General features: G+C 40.3%; 1 protein-coding gene across 1 annotated transcript in view; it reads left to right on the top strand.

Annotated features, from left to right (window-relative positions):
* The window catches only part of ATP8B4 (ATPase phospholipid transporting 8B4 (putative)), a 157,225-nt gene that overhangs the window by 112,931 nt on the left and 16,573 nt on the right, over window positions 1-27,721 (top strand). Inside the window, exons 16-22 of the mRNA XM_075069659.1 lie at window positions 5,612-5,727; window positions 7,965-8,129; window positions 9,409-9,520; window positions 10,740-10,845; window positions 17,326-17,473; window positions 19,241-19,424; window positions 24,914-25,137. Coding sequence (XP_074925760.1) covers window positions 5,612-5,727; window positions 7,965-8,129; window positions 9,409-9,520; window positions 10,740-10,845; window positions 17,326-17,473; window positions 19,241-19,424; window positions 24,914-25,137 — 1,055 coding nt within the window. The remainder of the gene's footprint in view (window positions 1-5,611; window positions 5,728-7,964; window positions 8,130-9,408; window positions 9,521-10,739; window positions 10,846-17,325; window positions 17,474-19,240; window positions 19,425-24,913; window positions 25,138-27,721) is intronic.

Genomic DNA, 27,721 nt, shown 5'->3' with positions numbered 1-27,721 from the left:
CCTTACATTTGCGTCGTTAATCTACTCCATTGTGGGACTGAGTGTCGTAAACTTGGAACCTATAGTCATAAGTTGAATCAGGGTGTCAGTGTAGAAGTATCATAAGTGCTGTTCATCATAATTTTAACGTCTTAAATTTGAGGACTACCTGTACTAGAAAAAAAGTTTACTAAGCAAGCTAAGTTTGCAAAGACATGACCAAGTTATTGCCTTTAAAAAGTAAGTATTTGAGAATATTTACCACAGTTTTCCCCTGTGCTTGGAACAGAAAATATTAGTTATAACCATATAATAGCTGTTAAATGCTGACTTTAATGGTTTCAGCTGAAATGAGAAAATATAAGTAGAAGGGACAAGGGAAGTATGGCTAATTAAGACTAGGAAAAAAATTAAGTACAACAAAGACTAAATGTAAATCACTTAACAATTTCTTCACTTACGACGGAGAGAAAAAGGTGAAGGAGACAAATATGGGAGGATGTCCAGGTGACAGATGAAAAAGATGATGAAGGAAAATGAAAGGAGAGAAGAATAGGGATAGAGAATGGAAGAAAAGCAAAAATGAGGGTAATAGAAGACATGGTGAAAAATAAGCTTTGGTTTGGTTTAATCTCTTCTGAAAGCTATTTCCCACGTTGAATCCCATTAACTCAGAAAGGAGCTGCACAAACAGGAGCCTGCTAAATAACAAGAAGCAGTTGCTTCCTCACAACTGTGGTTCCAACTAGAGCTGGGTGGGGAACAGTAATTCCATTTTGTAGAGGATTTTGACATTTCAAAATTTTATTTGGTTCCAATATGGAAAAAAATCCAAACATTTTGAAATTCTTCTGGAATGGGTTCTGGGGCACTTTGTCTGGTGGGCTGCTTTGGAGCTGGTGGACCATAAGAGCCTAGGCTGTCAAGGAGGTGTAAGCCTGAGAGCCAGGGTTCTCAGTATGCCGCCAGGCAGATGGATAAGCAGGCAGGAAACCAGGCAGCTGCATTGGAGCCCTATCTGGTTTCCTTCATAGTTTCGCCAAAATTGACACAACATAAACTGCTGAGCAATAGTCAACATGGTTTCTGTAAAGGAAATCGTGTCTTACTAATCTATTAGAGTTCTTTGAAGGGATCAACAAATATGTGGACAAGGGGGATCCAGTGGACATAGTATACTTAGATTTCCAGAAAGCCTTTGACAAGGTCCCTCACCAAAGGCTCTTTACTGTAAATTAACTGTCATGGGATAAAGGGAAGGTCCTTTCGCTGGATTGAGAAACTGTGTTAAAACAGGGAAAAAGGGTAGGAATTAATGGTAAATTCTCAGATGGAGAGGGTAAACTAGTGGTCTTCCACAAGGGTTAGTCCTAGGCCAATCCTATTCAATGTAGTTCATAAATGATCTGAGAGAAAGGGTAAACTGTGAGGTGGCAAGTTTGCAGATGATACTAACTGCTCAATTAAGACAAGCAGATTTTGGAAAGAACTTTAAAAATCGTCACAAACTAAGTGATTGGGCAAACCAAAATGGCAACTGAAATTTAATGTGGATAAATTAAGGTAATGCACATTGGAAAAAATAACCTCAACTATTACGTACAATATGATGGGGGCTATTTAGCTGCAACGGGTCAGGAAAAGATCTTGGTGTCATCGTGGATAGTTCTCTGAAGATGTCCACGCAGTGTTGCAGAGGCGGTCAAAAAAGCAAAACAGGTGTTAGGGAATATTAAAAGGGTAGAGAATAAGACTGAGATATATTATGCCCTTATATAAATCCATGGTACGCCACATCTCGAATTACTGTGTACAGATTGGTCTCCTCACCTCAAAAAGATATTCTAGCACAGAAAAGGTTTCAGAAAGGGAACTAAACATGATTACGGGTTTGGAGAGGTCCCATTCGAGGAAGATTAAGAGGCTAGGCCTCTTCACGCTGTGGAAAAGAGTGAGACTAAGGGGAGTTTGATAGAGAGTATATAGAGTGATGTAGAGAAAGTGGATAGGAAAGTTATTTACTTATTCCCATAATATACAGAACTAGGGGTCACAAATGAAACCTAATAGGTAGCAGGTTTAAACAAATAAAAAGGAAGTTCTCTTTCACACAGCGCACATGTCACTTGTGGAACTGCTTACCTGAGGAGGTTGTGAGGCGGACTATAACAATGTTTAAAAGGGAATGGATAAATTCAATGGTGGCTAAGTCCCATAAATTGCTATTAGCAGGAAGGTAAAGAATTGGTGTCCTAGCCTCTGTTCATTCAGAGGATGGGAGACGGATGGCAGGAGAGAGATCACTTGATTCATTGCCTGTTAGCTTCCACTTCCCTCTGGGGCACCGGCATTGGCTACTGTCGGTAGGACAGATACTGGGCTAGATGGACCTTTACTCTGACCCGGTACGGCCGTTCTTATGTTCTGTAAAATGTTTCAATTTTGATGAATCTGCAAATATACACGAAAAAGTTTCATTGAATTTTTTCTGATCTACTCTCATTCCAACACCAACTGTACCTTAAGTCTCTGCTAGCCTTCCACTTATTAGCCAGGGATCTGAAATAAAGCACTATTAAGAAACCAATCTATTTTTTAAGAAAAAATCACCAAAACTTGCAAACCTATTAATTGGGTTTTCACATGAAAAAGGCTGGAAATTTTTTTAATATGAGAGAGAGAGAAAGTAAGAGAGCGCCTGCTTAAATTAAGTGGAGCTTATGAAATTCCCAGGTTCTCTCATAGAAATTAAAACACATATGGAAAACAAAAATAGTAACTAAAATGTCTTGCATTCCAACTTGGTAAACATATCATTATACACTACTTCTCATTGAGGATTAGAGGATAAAGCAAGTTTGAAGTTTTTACAGCGAGATATCTGAGTTATGAGTGCCCCAAAAAGTTTCTATAGAACAAATTTTAAAAAGTGAAAACTACCTTTTTTTTTTTTTAAAAGCCTTGTAACTCAAAAACAGTTTGTCTGATTAACCTTAAACTATTTTTAAAAATACATTCTCTGGTCAGAGACAGCACAAAAGATATGTTATACAGAAAAAACTTCTTTCAGAATGATAGTTTGATAGTATTTGTGGATGGCAATGTAAATATTAGGCATATAGTAGAAATAATTCAACTATTGTATGTACCATAATGAAACTGTTAATTTTACAAATCACTCCTGCTATATTGTCCAGTGGGAAACTTTGTCCACCTTGAACTTGCTCAAGACTTACTCCTCTCTAGTCAAGCTAAGCATTTTGTACTGGTTAGTTACTTTATGTGGTGCAAATGACAACAGTAAGTAGGTGTTGCACATACTTTAAAAATGTATAAAACTCAAGCTGATTCTGTATCCACCATAATATATTTATAAAATGCCTGGTTTTTAATGGCTCAAGGTGCTCACAAGTGTATTCTGGCATAAATCTGCTTCTTTTCTGAGGCAGAAAACCATCACCAACAATTGATCAGTCCCCCTCTGGAACGCTTCCAGCTCTTATTAATACAGCTGTGCATGCTTTCAGAAGCTATTGCCCTGAGATTACACAGTATTCTCTTCCTGAGTACCCTTCATAATACTGTTTGCTATCTTGCATTTTCCTCAAGTGTTCTGTGCTGTAAAGTGATGTTCATGTTATGGTACTTCATTCCAATAGAAACAAACTGAGATGATGCAGAAGGAATTATCTCACCTGTGTCATTAGAAAAGAAAAAGACAAATAGCCATACTTGTGAAAGGAATTAAGGGAATCTTCGTAAATGAGTTGGATAATGGAATTGAGAGTACACTTATAAAGTTTGTGGACAATATCAAACTGGGAGAGATTGCAAATGGTTTGGAGGACAGAATTCGAATTCAAAATCATCTTGACAAACTGGAGAAATGGTCTGATATAAATAGGATGGAATTCAATAGGGACAAATGCAAAGTACTGCACTTGGTAAGGACTAATCAATTACATAAATACAAAATGGGAAATGACAGCCAAGGAAGGAGTACTGCAGAAAAGAATCTAAAGGTTATAGTGGATCACAGACGAAATATGAGTCAACACTATAATACTACTGGGGGGAAAAAAGCTAACATCATTTTGGGATGTACTATCAAGAGTATTGTAAGCAAGACATGAGAAGTAATTCTTCCGCTGTACTCAGCAAAGGTAAGGCTGATAAGGAGTATTGTATCCGGTTCTGTGCTCAACACTTCAGGAAAGATGTGGCCAAATTGGAGGAAGTCCAAAGGAGAGAAAAAAAATGTTTCCAGGTCTAGAAAACATGGTATAGGAGGAAAGATTGAAAAATTGGGTTTGTGTAATCTGGAGAAGAGAAGACTCAGGGAAGATATGATAACAGTCTTCAAGTATGTTATAAAGAAGAGGGTGAGGAATTGTTCTCCTTAACCACTGAGGACAGGACAAGAAATAATGGGCTTAAATTGCAGGAAGGAGGATTTAGGTTAGACATAAGGAAAAACTGCCTAACTGTAAGGGTAATTAAGCACTGGAACAAATTGCCTAGGGAGGCTGTGGAATCTCTATAATTGGAGGTTTTTAAGAAGAGGTTAGAGAAACACCCTGACGGAAATGGTCTAGATCAGTGTTTCCCAAACTTGAGACTCCGCTTATTTAGAGAGAGCCCCTGGCAGGCGGGCCGGTTTGTTTACCTGCTGCGTCCGCAGGTCCGGCCGATTGCGGCTCCCACTGGCCTCGGTTCACTGCTCCAGGCCAATGGGAGCTGCTGGAAGCAGCAGCCAGTATGTTCCTTGGCCCGTGCCACTTCCAGCAGCTCCCATTGGCCTGGAGCAGCAAACCGCAGCCAGTGGGAGCCGCAATCGGCTGGATCTGCAGACGCGGCAGGTAAACAAACCAGCCCGGCCATCCAGAGGCTTTCCCTATGCAAGCAGCATCCCAAGTTTGGGAAAAACTGGTCTAGATAATATTTAGCCCTGCCTCAGTGCAGGGGACTGGACTAGATATCCTATTGAAGCCCCTTCCAGTCCTTCCTCTCTATGATTCTATGAAGACTTTTTGGGAGAAGGAATGTGTATAGTAACTACAGATGGGCAGAGAATGTCAGAATTTGGATTTAGATGTATATTAGTTAGACTCAAGTTCAAGGTTTGGATTTGAGATTTAATTAGGGGTAAGGTTCAGAGTCAGATTTGATGGTAGAAAAATCTTGCAAATGTCTTTTATGATATACTAGCTCCAAATGTTGGAGTTTTGCAAGTCCAGCTGCTGTTGTGACACTTCGGGGCACAGCTGATGGAGAAGCAGAAAAATCTGATTCACAAGCAACACTGATGGAGAGGTTTCAGATCCGGGGACTTGTACCTGGTCCCATCCCTCTGAAATTCAAAGGGGTTCAGATTTGAGAGGTTCCAGTTTTTTGCCCAATCTCTAGCTGAAAAATTTATCAGTATGTGTTATGTTCATTTTTAAAGAGTATGTAAGCTGTACCTAACTCCTGTCCAGGTGATGGGATTGTTTTCTGTGTGCTGACTGCTGTACTTTTATTGATATGTACAGAACTCATCTAACTAGACCTGGTAGGCCAAATGAACATTTGAGAAAAATGAAAGAAAAGCAATAATTTCAGTCTTAATTTCTATTTCTCTTTTCTTTTTCAGTTCAAACCCCAGATGGGCAGATAAAACTTTATTGCAAGGGAGCAGATACTGTTCTATTTGAGAGGCTTCATCCCTCCAATGAAGAATTAATGTATTTGACATCAGATCATCTTGAGGTATGTGCACTGATTCAGAAAAGCGCTTAAACACACACTTACCATTAAGCATGCGTGTAGGGCCTTAAGTTTAGAGTTAAACATGTGATTAAGTACTTTCCTAAATTTAGATGCTTTTTTGAATCAATACCTTAATAGGCCTTCTGCTCTGAAATGAGCCAGAATTTCTTAAATTTCAGCCTCACTTTGACTGACCAAAGAGCTAAATTCAGTTAAATGACAGAGCTTTTGGGGTCACTGTTAACTCCTGAAACAGCTGATATATTTACAGTGTTTGTAAGGTATTCTTATAAGTCCTTAGAGTCCCTTGTAAAAAGCCAGTGGGAATCTGTGGATGTGGATACAAAGTATCCAGTTTGGTAATATGGTGTTAAAGAAAATAGATCTCTTCTATTCAGTTTGAGGGTCTAAACTAATGTGAACTTTAAGGGAAACTCTATAAAGCCCTAATTTCCTTCATTTATTTTTTTAGAATTCATGTTCTTTGTAAGTGTCCACATTTAATACAAACCATTCCATGAGTCTTTAAAAAAAATACTCCTTTGACATTAAGTATACAGTATGATGGTTTAGTAATATTGGTTACAAACATAACTATTGTTTTCGTCTCTGTAATAGAGCTTTCTTGGCTTTCTTTTAATGTTTTCCAGAAGGCCAACCTGTTTTTTATGAAAGCAAGGCTGGAATCGTACACATCTGATCTTTGCAGTTGCTCAGATGCAAAGACCTTGAATTTTTCATACTTGCCTAGTAAAGTTAAGGGAATACGTACTTATATATTGATATATTATGTTTTTTTTTTAACATCAGTCTAATTATATTAATTTAATTCCAAAGCCTCATTGTTTTTTCAAGCCATTAAATTCTGAGTTTTATAATCCCTGTTTATATATTAATTGTAATAGCTGTATAATAGAAGAGGGAATGTTCAAATATTCATTGAAAATGAAAAAAATGTTGTTAGTGAAGCATTGTAAACCATTTGATTTGTTGAGATGAGCTGCAGGGTCAAAGACAGTTCCTGAAATGTTTTTGGTTTTTAACAGTAAAATTGCTCATGATAGTTGTTTGACTTTGAAAAAAGTCAGTCATTGAAATTCTAAGATATAAAGGGTGGAATATATTTTGGATAATAAAGGTATCTAATATGCAGTGCAATCTGTAAGAATGTGCACATTTTGAATAACATCACGTATGCAATCACTTTTATATTAAAGAAATAACGGGTTGTCTGTGGGATTCTGCATGAGCACAAGAGTCTACACCAGGCAATCCTGATGCAGGATCAGAATCTATATTAATTAGCATGAACTACCAACATTTCAGATTATGTTAGTTTTCACCACTTTTAAGAGTTGGGGTGTCTGCTTTAGATCTGTTTCTCTCTATGATTAGGTTGAAGGGCCTAACCTGTTAACATGTGTATACATATCTGTGTGTGTTGACCAGTGGTTTCAAATTTGGATGCTGATTATCAGAGATGTGGTGCAGCCACAGCTCCCATTCACTCTAAAGCCTTTTTTGTCAAGATAACAGATAGGTTGCACCTTAGGCCATGATGCCATGTCATAGAACTATTGTGATTCACATACTACTTGAGACATTTCTACTCCTATTATCTGGTCCAGCTTCTTACAGTTCTTCCACTGATACCATCCTAGGTACATGGGTATTATGCTTTTAAGATGATGGATTAGTGATAATGTTCACAATGAAATTATTATTTGTTGTTTACATGTGGTAGCGCCAAAAGTGTACTAAGTATTTTAGTTAATTGTGCTAAAGAGAGTAGTCTGGGTACGTTGGCTGCCTTTCAAGGTTAAAACTTTCATCTGTTTAACACCTAGGTACCAATTCACATTCAGCTCTGTCTGACTGCAACATTTCGCTTATTAACATTGATCAATTTTTTAGATTCTTGTTAGAATATTTGTGTTTATATAGAAGTTGCCAGAAATCATTCAAGTTATTTTTTTGAAGAACAAAATCTAGCTATAAGGAGAAAATGTGCCCATAACCTTACCTCAAAGTAAAAGAAACCTGAGGAGTTTAAATCCCCCAGAAATAAGGTTTATGAGAATTTAATTTCAGTGGTATCTTACAGTACCCTTGCTTATTGACTCCTCCATAATCAAGAAAGATGTTAACAGAGTGGGAAATTAATATAATGTGGTTATGACTAATTTAGTTCACGTTGTTCTGATAGATACTGCTCATCTTTTATTTTTATGTGACAGGAGTTTGCTGGAGAAGGCCTTCGGACTTTAGCCCTTGCATACAAAAACTTGACTGAAGAGCACTTTAAAGAGTGGTTTAAAATACTTCAGGAGGCAAACAGTTCGCTTGATAGCAGGAATGAACATCTAGCTGCAGCGTACGAAGAGATTGAAAAAGACATGATGGTATATTCTGAGAGATGTAGCACAGGAAAAGCATATTTGCAAAGTATTGCTGTGTTATAGATTGATACTTTTATATGCTCTTATGTTCCTGATGGTGTGCTACAACCAAGACTGCTATAGTCTTTATATATGTTCCCATTCAGTCAATGCCCCTCTTTGTTCAGAAGGATGCTGATGAATGTCTAGGCCAGTTGTGGTTTGGCTTTAAGATATTCATGGCAACCATTGAGGGAGTTCTTTCCCATGATGAACTGACTCATTTTAAATACAAATTAACCTGATTTTTTTTTTTAAATTTAAGAAAGCAGCCATTTTCTTTCCCCTAAAACTCTTATCAAGTCACATGCAAGTTCCATTTCAGAAAAGACCATCCATGCTGCTTTGTAATCAGAAAGCCAACTTTCGATATGTAATATATACAATTAAAAGAATAGAATTTTTAAAAACTTACTCTTGCCTTTACTCTGTAAGTGATGGTGACTCCCTTCCTCTGACCACTCAGATAGCTCTTCCTCTCCCATGCCTGCTCTTTCCAATTCCTCTATCTGTAAAGGCCACAACCTACTCTTGGATGTGCACTTACAGCTCCCATTGTAGTCAATGGGAGTTGACTATATGTATCTGAGGGCTGTATTTGCCCCTGCTTCTGAACCCCCAGCTGAGTTTTCCCAATTCCTTTGAAATTCTGCACTCTTTGTTGCCTTGACTGAATATTGATATTTCAACTTCTGGTCTCTTCAGATTATGTTAAAGAGGCAACACGTAAGCTACAATTCACATTATGTCCCATTGTGGCATTATACCCATGCCTTCAGTTTCATCCTTGTTTTTTCCCCATAAGGATGCCTTTGGCTGAGACTGATATGGAGATACAGTCATATTAAAAGAGCTGACACAGAAACAACAACCTAGAAAATAATGATTCTAGATCTACTGCTGCCATCCTGTTGGACAAGAAAAGGGCTTGAGGCACCCCCAAAACCAGGGGATCCCCAGCCAAGAGTGCCATGAAATTATATATTATGTAGTTTTTGATGCAAATTAGATTGTAGACTGCCTTTGAGACTTGGGGAAATTTCCATTGCTCTCAGTGGAAGCTGTGAATGTAGATCAAGGATAGTATATTGTATTAAACTTTGACTCAACTTGATGTTATCTCTGTGTAGATGTTTAAAACTATGTAGTTTCTCCTGTTTATATTTTCCAGATCTGTTAGTTTAACTAAGTGAATTTGCAGCATTTGTAAAAAGTCACTTAAATATTCTGCTTCCTTACAAAGTTACTAGGTGCTACTGCTGTAGAAGACAAGTTACAAGAAGGAGTTACAGAAACAATTGCCAGTTTATCACTAGCTAACATTAAGATCTGGGTTCTAACAGGAGACAAGCAAGGTAATTCATTAATACTGTGTAATTTTGGGAGTAAGTAGGTGGAGTGGGGTGATAGAAAACCCTAAATGCAGTGAGATTTCTACAGTTCCCTTGCATGGAGTGCAGGGAGCACATTTCCTTGAACATTATTATTATTTAACATTTATAAATTATTAATAAAGCGCACCTCTGAGGGGTTTGATGCACATTAAGGCAGAGCAATGAGGGTAACATTGAGTTGTGCATGGGCATGCGGGGAGGACAGCAGAGGTGTGACTGTTGAATCTTGTGGTGAACACCCTCCACCCTGGCAGAGGAGAGCATCGCCAGCAAGGTATACTATAGCCGATGGCATGGGGGCAGGATTCTTTCCACATGACCTTAGTATTTGTTTGGGCAGTGTGCAGGATCCTGGATGGGGGTCATGTATGGAACAATGAATACAAATAGTGTCTTGTAAAACCATCTAAAAAGTTCTACCAATTGTTTTGGTATTTGTGGATTGAGGTTCAGTAGCACAGTATGCATAATATTTTCAGTTGTTAATATCACAGCATGATTTTGGGTCCTAAATTCTTTGGATACGGCACTTGCCACAGGTGCGCAGTGGGGAGAAAAAAGCTCTCAAATGGCAGATGTGTACTTGAGCATTTTAATCTCAAAAACAAGCTCTACAAAAATATAGTTAAATAGCATTTACAATTTTTTTCTAATGATGACACTATAGGGGTTTAATCTCCTTTTTTTTCTAGTGCACAAGGGTGCCTGTCTATGGGTTACTCCTTGTATAGAAGGCAGTGTGATATAGCAGTTAGGGCACTGTATTAGGAGTTAGGATACTTGGGTTCTCATCCTTTCTTTTTTCCAGTGATCATCCATTTGACCTTGGGCAAGTGTTTTTTTTCCTGTGCCTCAATTTCTCTTCCCACTTTGTCTGGCTGGTCTATTTAGAAACTCCTTCGCTCTTTCGGTATGTGTTTGAACAGTGTCTAGAAAATAGGGCTTTGATCTCAATTGGACTCTGAGTACTACTTCACTATAAATAATAATCATAAAATATAGCTCAGAGGAAGGTGCATTTTTAGTAATACATTTATATCAAACCCAGTAATTATGTTAGAGAATTACTCTCATTATGATAGTACTGTACTCTCAATATGCTCTGTTGACATTACAAAGTAAATAAGTAATGATTTTAACTACAACCATCCTAAGCAAAACTGACATTATTGTCTCTCAGAAACTTCCATGAACATTGGTTATTCCTGCCATATGCTCACTGACACCATGAATGAGATTTTCATAGTGGCTGGTCACACGGTAATGGAAGTGCGTGAAAAACTCAGGTAAAAAAACATTTAAAATACATTATCTTATTTTCTTCCTTGCACACAAAATGCTCCAGTTATCAGGAGGTAGCCATATTAGTCTGTATCCACAAAAAGAACAAGGAGTCTGGTGGCACCTTAAAGACTAACGGATTTATCCCAAATAAATCCGTTAGTCTTTAAGGTGCCACCAGACTCCTTGTTGTTACTCCAATTAGACTCTCTCCCTGTGATACTACAAACCTTTCCTTAAGATTCCGTCTGTTAAAGTTCAGTCAGCTGGCATAAAAGTGTGCCAACTTGCCTGTCTGAAGGCAGCAAACCAGCGACTTGAGGCCACTGCTCCAGACTGCAAACTAGAATACTGGTTGGCTCCCACTCTGCATGGATTATAGGGTCATTGCATATGCATAGTCATGAGTTCTGTAGCCGTGACTCATTCCCACTGCTGCCTTCCATATCACTTTATGCTTAAGTGTGGAGGGGTTAGAACAAATACCATTATCACTTCATCTGGCAGAGGAAATGTCAGCAGTTTCTAATTTGGAGAATAATTACTATTAGAAATAGTGCTGACGTGGGCATAGATCTCAACCTCTGTTTCTTTCTCTCTCACACACGTTTATCTCCTCTCTCAGTGTGTTAGCTGGGACTTCTTGAATGATACACATTGCTAGCATTATGATTTTCATTGTTGGAAATTTATGTAAATTTCCTTCCTTAGAATAGAATAAATTATTACCACTCACAGCACAGTTGGGAAATACACAGACAATATGCCAACATAATACCATCCTGGCCCTTTCAGTTCTTACGCTTCTGCAGGAGGAGAGCCTTTCCTTTTCTCTTTTCTTTTTTTTTAATACAGAAACAACATGTATTTAAGTATTGGTCAGTAGCACTGGAAGCATGCCATGGTATCAAACTTTCTACAGTGTTTTTATTATAATTTTACTAGAATATGGAAAATGCATTACAGGCAGCAGCATCCTTCCACCTTTTCCAGACAGCTTACTGAATAGATATGTTTAAAGATCTGTAGGCCATGCCTTTCTCTCCCTTCTACTTTTCCTCAGTGAAGTTTAGAGTTTTGTTCCTTCTCAGTCCTCTTATTTGTGTCTCTTTTGCATTTCTAGGTATTTTTTTCTACTTGCACTAGAGCCAAACATAGCAATTTCTAATTTTTTCTGTAATTACCATGGACATAAAATTCTTGCCTATTTTGGGTATCAGACAAACAAGGCATCAGTTTACCTAATTATCCCTTGGTATTTTAGCACCAGCCAAGTGGTTTGGGCTTTTCAGTCCCAACCTGTTCCTGTAACTAATATATCTTCAATCTGAATAATGGGAAACTACATAATACAACTGTTTAAGTAAACAAACACTTTTTTTTTAGCCTTTTGTGATTTGTGTATTTTGGTTAAGCATTATACTTTATATATGGCCTTTATTCAATGAAAATGAGTTATATTAACATGAGGTTCTATTTTTTCATAAACTATTTATGTAGGAATTAATTTGGGTATGAATTGTTGAGCTTGGCGCAGGGGTCGGGGGTGAAAATCACTCATAGAGCATTAGGCCAGGGTTCAAGCAAGAAAGCAGTGTGGGAACCAAATATGGACATGGTAAAACAGAGTAAATGATTCTTCCTTTTAAAAAAAATCTTGGAAACATGGAAGATAGGCAGAAATGAGGTACAAATGTGTACCATGGTTTGCATAGTCAAAAGATTGTCAAAGAGTTGGGTGATGTAGTTGCATGGTGCAATGTAAATAACTACATATCCATATGTGATTCCAGTTATCAAATGGTGTACAAGAAAAGCTTCAGTTGGCAAAAGGCAGTGCTGCCCTTGAATATGTGAACCCATATGAATTCCATCACATATCTGACAGAGGGCATCACTGAATACAAGTAAATCCTGGCTTGCATTTTACCCCTTTGGGATTAGGTTACTGATGAAGGAAAGTAGAAATTGAGTCAGTAGTACAGACTGGGAAAGACTTAATTAAACAGGAAACCCACAAATACTCATATTTGTTTCTGAGAAAGACATCTAGAAAGTCTGCATGCACGGTATATTGTGTCACTGAAGCTAAAATATATGTTTAGAGAATGGAGAGAATTATCTATATAAACTTTCTAATAGAACAAGTGGCCATTGCCTCCAACTTTTAACTCTTAGTGTAGGTAGTGGGTATTTCCTGATTTGATGTTCTGAAACAAACTGTCTGATCCTCCCAAGCCAAAGGAACTTAAGAGTTTTAAAATTTCTCCCTCCACTGAAGTTTTTCATACTGAATTTATGATATTACAGTCATTTCCATTGCTACATATGGTGATTTTGTAAACATTGTGGTTTGATTTCAGTGCGGGATCCAATAGAAAATGATGCTTAGATCAAAGTTAGTGTTAAGACATATCTTCAGTAAGACAGAAAATGGGTAACAAAATACATTATTTAATATGTATATTTTCTGAATTCAAGTTTGTGGCAGTATGCAAGTTTTTCTCCCCCACCCCCACCCCCCCGCAGACTTTTTATTAGTGGCTTCTTTAGGGTATGGCTTTGAAGTGCGAGTGTGGTTGCAGTGCCAGCGGCACTGTTTACACTGGCGCTTTACAGCACTGTAACTTGCAGCGCTCAGGGGGGTGTTTTTTTTCACACCCCTGAGCGAGAAAGTTGCAGCACTGTAAAGCGCCAGTGTAGCCAAGGCCAGTTCTTCTTCTCTCACAACATGCATAATTATCTATTGTTTCTTTCTGGTGTCATCTTTTATTTCCCGTGTAAAGCACCTTGAATTTACCCTTATTGTGATTTGGGGGTGGAATGCACTGGTTGTCTCTGTGCCATTTCCAGATCAACCACATAGGTGGCCTTCAAAGAACAAAGAAGACACTCTTTCCCAGGAGACCAGCTGCATCACTGCTGTGGTACTCCTGGTCTCCATTGCATAGTAGACATGTTGTTCTGGAATTAGGCATATAGCACCATGATATCCTGCAAATACAGAATATTTGGATATTTTAAGTAAAAGTATGCTATCTTTTACTGCAGACGTAAATAAATAAGAAAATCCTGGACTCTGGTGAGCAGCATATTTATTTTGGTATTTTATGCAGAAGCTGCCTCTTGTTCAGAAAACAACTTATTCACTGAATCAATAATTGAAATTTTTTTCAAAAAATGAACATAGATGTCATGTGCCATAGTAAATATTGTGATTTGAGCCACAAAGCTCAGATCAGTATTCTGATTGGAACTTCTTAAAAGTTTAAGGGTCTGTTCAGACCAGATTCTTGTAGAGCAACTGTGTATTATTTTTCTAAATTTAAAAGACAAGCGAATATTAAAAAATAAAATAAAATTGAAAAATATTCAAAGCTAAATAAGCAGCAGAGAGTCCTGTGGCACTTTATAGATTAACAGAGGTATTGGAGGATGAGCTTTCGTGGGTGAATACCCACTTCGTCAGATGCAAACGTTAGGCTCATCTAGGCAACTATCACTGGATGGTAAGGGTTTAGGGAAGACAGACACGTGTATCAACTGTTTGTTGTTTTAAAATCCTTTTTCTCTCAATGTTTTCTTCCTACTCTTAAAATAAGCAGTATTTAAGAAGGCTATTTTGTCACTGAATACCAGTGGCCACAAACTCCTGAAGAGATCAGCTGGTGTCAAATCCAGTCAGATATGAGGCAGGGCCGGCTCCAGGGTTTTTGCTGCCCCAAGCAGCAAAAAAAAAGAGCCACGATCACGATCTGCAGCACCACTTAAAATCTTAATACCAAATTAGTGATAAATCATTCCAGTCAAACTCAGATCAAGATTGCTATTTAAGTTCTAAGTTATTTAAAAGCAGCAAAGAGTCCTTTGGCATTTTATAAACTAACAGATATATTGGAGCATGAACTTTCGTGGGTGAATACCCACTTTGTTGGATGAATGTCTAAGTTATTTAAAAGCAGCAGAGAATCCTGTGGCACCTTATAGACTAACAGACATTTTGGCGCGTGAGCTTTCGTGGGTGAATACCCCTCGTATCCAGACGCAGGGTATGGAATTCCAGGGAGGTATATATAGCTAGCAAGCAAGCTAGAGATAACGAGTTAGTTCAGTCAGGGAGGTGAGGCCCTGTTCTAGCAGTAGAGATGTGAAAACCAAGGAGGAGAAACGGTTCTGTAATTGGCAAGCCATTACCAGTCTTTGTTGAGTCCAGCTGATAGTGTCAAATTTGCAAATGAACTGAAGCTCAGCAGTTTCTCTTGAAGTCTGGTCCTAGAAGTTTTTTTGCTGCAGAGATGCCACCTTAAGGTCTGCTATAGTGTGCCAGGGAGGTTGAAGTGCTCTCCTACAGGTTTTTGTATATTGCCATTCCTGATATCTGATTTGTGTCCATTTATCCCTTTTCCGTAGTGATTGTCCAGTTTGGCCGATACACTAGCAGAGGGGCATTGCTGGCATATGATGGCGTATTTATTGGTGGACGTGCAGGTGAATGAACCAGTGATGGTATGGCTGATTGGTTAGGTCCTATGATGGTTGTGGGTGTAGATATGTGGCAGAGTTGGCATCGAGGTTTGTTGCATGGATTGGTTCCTGAGCAAGAGTTACTATGGTACGGTGTGCAGTTGTGGTGAGAATACGTTCAGGTTGGCAGGTTGTCTGTGGGCAGGATTGGCCTGCCACCCAAGATCCGTGAAATGTGGGATCATTGTCCAGGATGGGTTGTAGATCCCTGATGATGCTTGAGGGTTTTAGCTGGGGGCTGTAAGTGAGGCCAGTGGAGTCCTGTTGGTTCTTTCTTGGGTTTGTCTTGCAGTAGAGGCCTCTGGGTACACGTCTGGCTCTGTTGATCTGTTTCCTAATTTCCTCGTGCGGGTATTGTAGTTTTGAGAAGTGCTTGGTGGATTTTTGTAGTGTGTGGTCTCTGTCTGAGGGTTAGAGCAGATGCGGTTGTACCTCAGTGTCTGGCTGTAGACAATGGATCGTGTGATGTGCCCAATGGAAGCTGGAAGCAGAAGGTACGCGTAGCGGTCGTATGGTTTTTGATATAGAGTGGTGTTAATGTGACCATCACTTATTTGCACCGTGGTGTCTAGAAAGTGGATCTCCTGTGTAGATTGGTCCAGGCTGAGGTTGATGTTGGGGTGAAGTTGTTGAAATCGTGGTGGAATTTTCTCAGAGTCTCCTTCCATGGTCAGATGATGAGAATGTCATCAATGTAGCGTAGGTAGAAGGGCGTGAGTAACAGAGAGCTGAGGAAGCGTTGTTCCAGGTCAGCCATAAAAATATTGGCGTATTGTGGGGCCATGCGTGCCCATAGCAGTGCCACTGATCTGGAGTATATATGTCATCAAACTTGAAATAGTTGTGTGGGAGTATAAAGGCACAGAGCTCAGCAAGCCAGTTTTGCTGTGGCATCATCAGATACTGTTCTTAACAGCTTGTATTCCATCTGTGTGTGGGATTTTGTGTAGAGAGCCTCTACATCCATGGTGGCTAGGATGGTGTTCTGGGAGGTGACCAATGCGTTGTAGTTTCCTCAGGAAATCAGTGGTGTCACGAGATAGCTGGGAGTGCTGGTGGCATAGCGAGTAGAGAAGTCCACATATCAGACAGTCCCTCAGTGAGAGTGCCAAGCGAGATGATGGGGCGTCCAGGATTTCCGGGTTTGTGGATCTTGGGTAGTAGATAGAATAACCCTGGTCGGGGCTCTAAGGGTATGCTGATTTGTTCTGGTGTTAGTGTAGGGAGTACTCTAGCTTGCTTGCTAGCATATATATACCTGCCCTGGAATATTACTACCTGCGCTGACGAGTGTATTCACCAGAAGCTCACGCTCCAAAACGTCTGTTAGTCTATAAGGTGCCACAGGATTCTCTGCTGCTTTTACAGATCCAGACTAACACGGCTACCCCTCTGATACTTAAGTTATTTAAAAACACTCAGGAATATTGTCTTACCTTCATACCCTACACCACCTACTTCCTTAGATTTTAAACACACTACAGCAGTGGTTCTCAGACTAGGGCCGCCGCTTGTTCGGGGAAAGCCCCTGGCAGGTGGGCCGGTTTGTTTACCTGCTGCATCTACAGGTTTGGCTGATCGCAGCTCCCAGTGGCTGCAGTTCACTGCTTCAGGCCAATGGGAGCTGCAGGAAGCGGCACGGTCCAAGGGATGTACTAGCCGCCACTTCCCATAGCCCCCATTGGCCTGGAGCAGCGAACTTTGGCCACTGGGAGCTGTGATTGGCCGAACCTGTTGACGCGGCAGGTAAACCAGCCTGGCCCACCAGAGGCTTTCCCTGAACAAGCAGTGGCTCTAGTTTGAGAACCAGTGCACTACAGTATCTTCATCACGTAAAAGAAATATCCTTTTTGCCTACTGAAATTCGCTCTTATGTAATATTAATTACAGCAGAACTGAAATTAGCTCTAAATCATTGTCTGATTAAAATTAATAATAACATATTCCTTTTTTCTTTTAAGGAAAGCGAAAGAACATTTGTTTGGACAAAGCAAAGACCTTTCCAATGGTCATGTATTTTGTGAAAAAATGCAAGAATCAAAGCAGGGCTCAGTCTTGGAAGAAACTGTCACTGGTGATTATGCATTAGTCATAAATGGACATAGTCTGGTAAGTCAGTTTTTTCAGGTTTTGTCCTTTCCTTCCCATCCCAAATAATGTCTGTTTTGTTTTCTAATGACGGATTTCTCTCCAGACTCTAAAACTGTTTCGTAAGAAAGCTAAAAACAAAGGCTGATATAATTGCAAGAAACTATTAAAAATTACGTCATAACTTTTGGATGTGTATGGAAGAAAAATCAAATGAGTAACTCTATACAGCTTTTTTTAATAACTGCCACAGTGGAGAAAGCCTCATAGTAAGAACTAGTTCACACTATCTTATCCCTTCTTAACTAGACATAGACCACTGCTATTATTGTTTAAGTACTTGTGTGAGGGGAATATCACAAATCAATGCCAATTAATTAAGTGAATGCAATTAGGCAGATGTAATGCTGTTATTTTTTCCTGATGTTTGTTGTTTGAGAGCACAACTTGACCTTAAAATAATTACTGCACCAAAGATACCTCCAGTGGGTTTTCTAAATATCAGCATCTTACAGGGATGCCAAAACAATTTGCTTTGATTAGGAAATCTGGTTCGTGTCATAACAGAATAAACTTACATTACTTTAATGTAGTTCAGGTTCAAAATCTTGAACAAGTTCAAAACGATCTTCTGACTTTCTAACTTAAGAGAGTTAAAAGCGCAGGCTTCACTTTTGAGAAATTAGCTGTTAGCTAATAAGACACTAGCTCGGTTGTGAACATCTCCAGCAAGCACCATCACTGGGATTAAGTGGCACCCTAATTGGCAGCCTCATCAGAGAGTCAAAAGAATGGGAAGAGCAATGGGTATTTGCTGGTTTTGTCAGAGTTTAAAATTAGAATTGGGAAAGAAGATAAAATTTCTAGTTACCCTTTTTGTTTGGAGATATCTAAAAGGCAACCAGCTCATGCCTCAGTCCTTTCCCCTGAGCCTTTTCAAAGATCTGGAAAAGCACTATCTTTTCCCTATTCCTTGGGGCATCCCCCTCTCCCCCCGCCCCCAGTCTTCATAATATCTAAACCAGTGACCTGAAGTTTTTCCTCTCCCATGATTTTGAAGAAATCCCTGTCCTTTTCTTGCCTGGGGCTTTCAAAAGGTTTTCTCTCCCTCCTACAGTTTAATGGAAAAATTGTCACACAGTAAATGAAACCACACACTATGTGTCAAAATGGGAATATTTTATGCATTTTTCCAGTGACCCTGCTCACATGCCACATACAGTTGGACTAGCTATATGTCAATCCAAAGGAGAGAGGCAGACCACAGAGTTTGGTCAGACTTTATTTAATGATAGTTGCCAGCATTTTACTGTGTCTGAATTGTGAAGAGGCTCCGTGGGTGCTGAACTACAAAGATACATTGAGTATCTGCAACTAAACACTCGCAGCAGAGCTGATGATTCACTGGATTAGGCCATTTTAAATTCTCATAAAGTTAGCTGGAAAGTCAAGTGCTGGACTGAAATAACTGTAATTATCCAATTTTAGGTTATTTCTTCCCTCTTTGTTAATAGTGTATTGAACGTGTAATTAAATCAAGTATTTTACAACAAAATGTAGCTTCGCTTGCGTTGTGTGTTAGGATTATATGCATACACTTATGAGACTGATTTATTGTATTTACTGGAGATGTGTGGTATCTTCCACTAAAGGCTTCAGCTGTTTAAAAAAACTTGTGAAATTATTTTATTTATTTTATGCAAATAATTCTCATTTCCTACCCATCACATCTTCTATTGATTATAGTTACAGAACCAACACTCTGACAGGGAATACTTTGTATTGCAGGCTCATGCACTTGAGGCTGATCTAGAGAATGAATTTGTGGAAGTTGCCTGCATGTGTAAAACTGTGATTTGTTGTCGAGTGACTCCCTTACAAAAAGCACAAGTGGTAGAGCTGGTTAAGAAGCACAGGAAGGCAGTCACCTTGGCCATCGGAGATGGAGCCAATGATATTAGCATGATCAAAAGTAAGAGGAAATTGTGTCATAATATTCAGTTAAAAGCATAAATAGAAATGTCCATAACATGCTGTTTGCCTATCAATGAATTGATATTTCTTCTTCAAGTGGTGTCCCTGTGGGTGCTTCACTCTAGATGTCGGTGCGTCCCTGTGCCAGAGGTCGGAGATTTCTCACAGCAGTACTCGGTCAGGGGAAGGGCGCGCACAGAAGTCATCTCATGCAGTTGTTGGCACCTCCTGTGGCGCAGCACCCCTGACTGTCCTCTCAGTCCCTTCTCAACCGTCCTCAGCTGTAGACGGAGCTCCACGGTGGTGCTTTCTTTGATACTTTCTGAAAGAAAAAAAAAGTTACATAGGAACTTCTTATTAGTCTATGCTTAGTTACATTGTTTAGTTAGTCTTAGTCTATACATAGTTACATAATTTCGATAGTTCCTCTTAGAGGTTTTTCTTCAAAAAAAAAGAACAAAGAAGACTTTTTCTCTGCTTAACTATCCCTTTGGGAACAGTTTCTACAGTTTATCATTACAATTAACTCCCATCCTTATCTCTCGAGAGGCAGGAGAGGCTTAACTGCCGTCATGCCAGGCTCAACAGGATTTTAAAGGTGTGACTCCTGCCGTGAACCGATCCCAGTCTCTGACAACCACACATCTTGCATTCACTGTCTGGGAGAAACTCATATCTCGCAGAAATGCTTAAACTGCACCAACTGAACAACAAGGGCAAGAAGTGACAGGGATCTCTACTTGAAAATGTTTCTGCTGGAGAAATCCGTCCAACCTCCGCAAGAGACGTCCTCTGGGGAATCTCATAAACCGAGATCCCTGAGCTCTGATAAGGCTCCAACTTCCAAAACTCAGGAAGTGAGCCTTGACTTCTCCAGCAAGGGTGTCTCAGAAAAACAGAGTTTCCCCGGCGAGGTCTTTACCGTCAGTGCTCCACTCATCCAGAGTGAGCACTTGTGAGGCACCGGACTCCTCCGATTCTGTCCCTCAGTGGACCCCTGCTAAGCCCCAACGTGCTGCACCGGAGTTGAGACATCAAGTCTCCTCCAAGGCACTGACTACCCAGGTGCAGAGCGTGGCACAGGCAGCAGTGCCGCAATCAATGTTGCCACCACTGGCACCGACCCAAGACTTGATGCCAACTAATAAGCTAAACCTGGCACCGGTCAGCACTCCCAACGGTCGACTGCAACCCCAAGGCGGGACTAATGCGACTCCTGCATACTGAGGACATAGCAGTTTCTTCAGCATCGCAATCACTAGGGCCAGCTCCAGGCACCAACGAACCAAGCAGGTGCTTGGGGCGGCCAATGGAAAGGGGGGCGGCACATCTGGGTCTTCGGCTTCAATTTGGCGGCGGGTCCCTTAGTCCTTCTCCTCCTCTTTGAGCTGCCGCCGAACTGCTGCCGAAGAGGGAGAGAGGGGGCGAAGGACCTGCCGCCGAATTGCCGCAGAAGAATAAAGCGGCACGATCGAGCTGCCTCCAAAGTGCCACAGATCGGCTTTTTTTTTTTTTCCGCTTCACCACTTGGGGCAGCAAAAATGCTGGAGCTGGCCCTGACAGTCACCTCTGCTCATCACTGAACAGTCCCCAAGCTACATAGCATGGTACATCCTTCATCTCCTGCACCACTCTCCATACATAGTGGCGAGGAAGCAGGCATGCAGGACAACCACTTGGCCCACACACCAGAATCTGTATTCTGGTCCCCCTTCCCCAGCAACAAGATGTTCCAGAATACACCTATCATTACCACACAGAGAAACCTCTGACCCCAAGACAGAGATAGAAGAGGAAGAGATACTATCACAGATAGACCTGGATGATTCACCACCTGCCCCACACTCATCTTCCACACCAGACGAAGCGGTGACGCTGTCTACCCCAATGGCACCAGATGACAGTTCCAAGAACTCTTCAAAAGAGTAACAAACAGCCAAGAAATTGCCTTATATGAGGTGCAGGAGAAGCAACATAATCCTACAACTGGCATCATCGACCAAGATTGCCCTCCCCATGGATGAGGCTATAATGGATCCTGTGGAGGTAATATGGCAAACACTGGCATCGACACCATCCACTAACAAAAGAGCTGACAGAAAATACTTTGTTCCAGCCAAAGGCATGGAATTTTTGTTTTCACACCCTCAAGCCTGCTTTCTGTTAGTAGAGGCTGCTAATCAGTGCAGTAAACAGTCTCATTTCCACTCCTCACTGCAAGATAAAGAACACAAGAGGCAGGACCTCTTTGGGTGGAAAGTTTACTCGTCAGCCACCCTTCCGCTCAGAGTTGCCAAATTATGACTACTCTAACTGTAGTAAAATGCAAGAGCTCGTGGAGGACCTCCTCGAGCATAAACATCCTCAACTCAAGGCCATTATCAACTTCTTCTTATAAGCATTTGATAAATAACATACTGCTAAATCCACCTTAATTGGGATACCCAAGTGGCTCACCTTTCATTCTGATTAAGGAGAATTTCTGACTAACGAGGGGTGGTGCACTTTTTGCTTGTATCTGAAATGGTTCTCAGATTGCTTTGTTTTGCTCACATTTAACTTGCTGATTTTCTGAAGAAATAAATTTGCTATAGGTCTGTCACTTACAAAAGAAACAACACCACACAGAACAAGAAGTTATTTTTACCCAGATTGAGCTAAAATTGAACTACCAAATTCAGGGCCTTCCAGCATTCTAGCAGTCCTATACTTTTTCCATCCTTAAAGGGGTTAATTTTCATCAGTATTTCAAAAAATCTAAAGAGAGATTGTTAAAACACTTCTGCTTTATAATAAAAATAATAAATAATTGGAGATATACCTATCTCCTAGAACTGGAAGGGACCTTGAAAGGTAATTGAGTCCAGCCCCCTGCCTTCATTAGCAGCAAGACCAAGTACTGATTTTTGCCCCAGATGGCCCTCTCAAGGATTGAACTTACAATCTTGGGTTTAGCAGGCCAATGCTCAAACCACTGAGCTATCCTTCTCCCCTCACAAACAAGCACTGGCAGAGGCCAAGGATTTTTGAAAGGTGTCAAAGCACCATCAGCCTCTGAACATTACAAAGACATAGTATCCCTATTTGAGTACCACTGCTCACAGGGCCAGCTCTAGGCACCAGCAAAACAAGCAGGTGCTTGGGGTGGCACATTTCCAGGAGGCGTCATTTTGGCCATCCTTTTTTTTTTTTTTTTAAACTCACTTCCTTCCCTCTCACAACCCTACAGAAGTGGAGCCATGGATCAGCTGAGGATCTAGCATGGGAGCTGAGAACCCACGGGACCATTAGTTCGTTGCCTAGCTCCCTGCCTATAGAGCCAGCCCTAGAGCAGGGAAAGAACTACATTTCTCAGCAATCCCTTGGCAGTTATCAACAGGAAAGGGAGGGGAGGGTGTTAGGTAGCTGAGCCATGCTGCAAGTCGAAAGTGTTGGCACTGTGAACGGGGAACAAGTGTGCCCAAGGAGTAGAAGGCTTTGCTCCAGATGTTCCCTTCAGAAGACTTCCCCAGACTGCATTAGGGATACTGGTGTGACCTCATCTTGCAGCCCACAAAGGAGGAATTGGGTGGACTAAATGGACAATGCCCCTCTCTATCTGAAGCTTAGCAAGGGAGGTATGTGGATCCCACTAGAATTTAAAATGAAAAGTAAGGGAGGGGAGGCTCTACTAGGGGACTTCGGCAGCTTTAGATATAGTACCAGGCACATAGGAGGATTTCCACTTCTGAGCCATGGAAGCAGAAATTGACTTTTCCTTTCCAGATTTAGCTAATATTCAGAAAGGGAATCTGGCACCTGCCGTCCAGATTTGAACACCCTCAAAATTCAGGAATGCTTAAGCTCAATTTGGGCAGCTGTTACTTCATTTCTCCCAAATCAAATATACTGATCCACTGTAATTTGTTGTAGAAAAAGTAGGATAAGAAATGAAGAAGCAAGAAATGCTTCCCAGTGGTTTTTAGGACTGGAATTGCTATTTTCAACAGCCATTGCCCTTTTTGTTTGTTTAAAAGGAAGACAGTGATATTGCATTGGCAAATTCCCCATAGAAACAAAGAGTGGAACAAAAGAATAATAAAGGCACCTCAACTTTTCTCATTTATGGCAGACAGTCTTATAATATGCATCCAGATATCCTCCAATCACACAAGAAAATTGTTCCACTTTACTGCAGTTCTGTAACCATATGGGAACCAATCCTGTCTGTGTTCTGTGCACATCAAAAATTCCTGCTGAATGACCCACCCTCGTAGTGAGTTACCAGTGACCCAGGGCTGGGGTGGAAGGAGGGTGCAGGTTGGGGGAGGAGTCCAGGGCTGGGGCCGGGGGCAGCCAAACATTTTTTTTTGCTTGGGGCGGCAAAAAACCTAGAGCTGGCCCTGACTACTCATATGTTGGCATCCCAATTAAGTAGAATTCCTTGGTAGTATAGCTTGGCTATCCTGGGAAGTATCCCAACTGAATTGTGTTCTGATTAAGTGGAGGGTGCAGTACAGTCATGAAGAAATATCTTATATTTTACGATATTTGCATAGCAGAATACAGTTCACAAGTACAGCATTAGTAACTAATGTAAATTCTTTTACTGTAGTGTCAGTTACTTGGAAGATGTTTTGTATATTAAAATATGCTACTGTGCAAGCAGGTTGTACAGTAAATATATTATCTTTGTAATTCATTGATGGGCAGCCCTTAAAATAAAATACTAAGATGCCTTACATAGCTACTAATGTACTGTGTTGGTTGCTTACAATATCTCATCTGCTTGCTGACTGTCACTCAGTCCTGCCATTGTATAGAACCCTACATTCCAATGGCATTTCTTCAAGCAGATGAATGGTGGGGTTGGGCCCCACCTTATATTCAGAAAAAATATGGCCCATTAGACTGAAATTGAATGGTTTGAGGCCAGTCTGAGTATAGGGGTGGTGAACAGTTACTGGACTACTGCCATATCTCAATCTTGAGTTGAGTTTTTAAAAACTAAATTTTATTTATTTTAAAAGTTTTCCACGTTAGCTTCAATAACAACAGGGCCCTCCTCCAATTCACCTATTCTGGCAAAGAATGGGCAAAATAAACATTTTTTATTCCAGAGAGAAGGAAGGAAGAGGGGTTGAAAGAGAAAGAGACAGTTATGGGGGCTTTAAAAATAATCATAACAAAAATTATTTTATATTAAAGAAGCGGCTAACGCTTCCCAAGGTGCTGAGGGTGAGAGGCAGGAGTGCATGATTCAGTATAATAGTAATGATAATGCTAACTTAGTGGGTGTTTCCAGTTGATCTGATAACTTCTCTGCTTTCTATCCATGGTTTCAGTAGCCCAGGATACTGTTACTAGATTGTAAGGCAGGGATCACCTTAAAACTGACATCTGCTTCTGTCTCACTAAACAAAATGGTCGCTGTGATAGTTTAGCAAATGAATGCGTCTTTTTCAAATACTTAGTAGAGACACATTTCTGCTTCTTTTTTACTTACAGGTGCACACATAGGCATTGGCATCAGTGGTGAAGAAGGAATGCAAGCGGTCTTGGCCAGCGATTACTCCTTTGCCCAGTTCAGATACCTTCAGCGGCTCCTGTTTGTTCATGGCAGGTGGTCCTATTTCAGAATGTGCAAGTTCTTGTGTTATTTCTTCTACAAAAACTTTTCCTTCACTCTGGTGCATTTCTGGTTTGGCTTCTTCTGTGGCTTCTCAGCTCAGGTGAGTTTTTGGGAGTTAAGCTGATAAACCAACAAAACAATGTTGTGTATGTTTAATGTACCCAGCTGTGAAAAGGGGTGTTTTTTTTAATTACTGGATCATTAGAAGTCAGAAAATTGAACTGAACAATCCCAAATGATTTTCACTCAAACATTTGAAGTTAATTAAAATCATATTAGTCTTTATTTTCTTTTTAAAAAATTAATCTGATTGAAATTATTATACTTAATGATTTCCTTCATTTCCTCCAAATTGTTGAGACATTTCATGATTTCATTTGTTAGGCCAGGCTGCCTTATGCTTACAGGAAAAAAGAGAACCATATGTCCTAATCCAGTAAATAGTTTCTTTAGGGCTGAATCCTGAGGCTTGATTGTGTGGTTGTCCGGAGTGCTTAAATCTATAAATTCTGCAGGTCACATAAGTAGGCTCCATGCCAAGCCAACTGATCCTGACTAAGCTCTAGCCAAAGTGTAAGGTAACATAAAGGTGTCTTGCAAAGCTGCTTGGGACATGGGGAACTCCTTGTGTCCTTCAGCAAATCTGGCTTTTCCTATGTCCTCACGTTTGACCTGCAGAAGTTACTGAAAGCCCCAGGCCTTCAATAAACACCAACCAGCCGCTGTCAGCGAGAGAGACCAGGAGTAGAGTCCCTGTATTTATTTATTTCTTTTAATTATATTCTTGGGCAATTAGGAGAGGTTATTGTGGGTGATTGTTTCTCACCTTCAAGTTGAAGTGGAGGACATGGGCCTTCAGTCCAGTGGGCCCTGAATCTGATGTGTCCTGGCTGATCATTTCAGATTTGTTAGATAGCAATAGTGAATTAGACAAGTGAGGCCCCTTTAAGTTTCTCCAGCTTCCTTTCTGTCGTTGGGAAGAACCAGCCCTTTCCCAAACTCCCTTGTCCAGAGGTAGGGAGGCACTACATATACACAGTATCCTCCAGATGAAAAGTGTCATCTGTACTAGTCAATGTTCAGTTCTGAATAAGAAAAAAACCAAACCCTTTACTCTTGTTTGAATTTGAATGTATAGTCACATATTTATTGATTGCTTGTTTGTATATATGAATATTTACTTAACATCCTGGGGATTTTGATCTAGGTCTCTCTCTATTGGGAAAGAGTAAAGGGTAATAACTGGGGCTGCACTGTGAATCTGTATTTTGGAGGACCACATTATAGTGAGATGTTGCTGAAAGCATAGCAAGGGGCTCTCTCAAAATCTTTCACCTCAGTTGGAGATACATGCGACATTCCATGGGTTAATACTCTTCTTCCACTGCCATCCCGTGAAGAAGTGCATACCCTCCTGCTCAAATCCATCAGTCCTTCCACTCCTGTTCCTCTTGACACACTGTACTTCCCCCTAGCATCTCCAAAAGCCTTTACTAAGTAGCTCTCCATAGCAGGCAGCTGTGCCTCACAGCAACAGTGTTGGTGTCAACAGATCATTTTGTGACCTTTGGTTTACTGGTGATTATTCAGATGGGCAGTGAGACCTCCTCTGTTGGTTCACTGGTGGGTCAACTGAGAAATTAGTAGGTAACCCTTTGGTTATTGAGCTGGGCAAGCCTCCTAGCAGGCAAGGAGGGTGGCATTGGGGAAGTGGGTGATATCAGGAAACGGATGCACTCAGGAAGGGTACTGGCTCTTGAAACTCAATACCAGGGCCAGGGAGAGACGTGCTGCAGCAACAGCAGTGCCATTGTCTGTAGATGCATGCAGTGGCAACCTGGGAAAGTGAACCATTCCTAAGATCTGCTGTTATGATTTCAGAAAAGAGAAGGTCAGGAATTGTGTAAAACCATGAATAATGGTAGAAATATTTTAAATGTCTGAGCTTTGGGAAACAACATTTGTATTTCTGGGGAAGGAGAGACATTTCATAATTACAGGAATTAAACATAAAATTAGTATGATTTATAGAGATACATGGTGTTGGAACGCTTTTATTGAACACTAGAACATCAATAGTCTTTTCATGAATACTTTGACATTTTGGCTCATCTTTATAAACTTAATAGATGCAAGAAAGAATTTTCTCAGCAGTATAAACTATACATCTTAATTTTGTTTTTACATAATCTGGTGTAAAGGCTTAAGGTTTTCTAGCCATTCTGATTGATTCAAAATAGGGGACAAATTTCCATGGCTATGTTTTGAATAATAGACTTATTAACTCTGCATATTCTCTCAACCCACTGTACTTTGTGGAATGCACCAAAAATACATAACGTTGAAAATGAGAGGGCTTTGCTTGAATGTGGATCTTAGGAAGAACTTGTGGAGGGATTCTCTTGCATGACCTATGAAAAAATGGAAATCTGTAGGATAAAATTCAAGTGTAAAATGATACAAGGAAAGGAAATTAAGTAATCTGATGGCAAACATAGCTATATGACTGGGAGCCATCAATTTAACTCCCAGTATGCTGGAAACTGTTTCAATCTTTTATTTTCTTCAGAAAAACTCTAAGACTTGCACTTCTGTCCGACATTCAGGTGGTTGTCAGCTCTTGGCCTTTGACCTCAGACCTCCCAGTACACACTAGACCAAAGGATATTTTAGATCCCACGTTG

This window comes from Chelonoidis abingdonii, chromosome 9 (assembly GCF_003597395.2).
Source record: "Chelonoidis abingdonii isolate Lonesome George chromosome 9, CheloAbing_2.0, whole genome shotgun sequence".
In the NCBI taxonomy this organism is placed as follows: Eukaryota; Metazoa; Chordata; order Testudines; family Testudinidae; genus Chelonoidis; species Chelonoidis abingdonii.
Note: the sequence above shows the minus strand (reverse complement) of the source record. Positions and strands in the feature narration are given on the sequence as shown.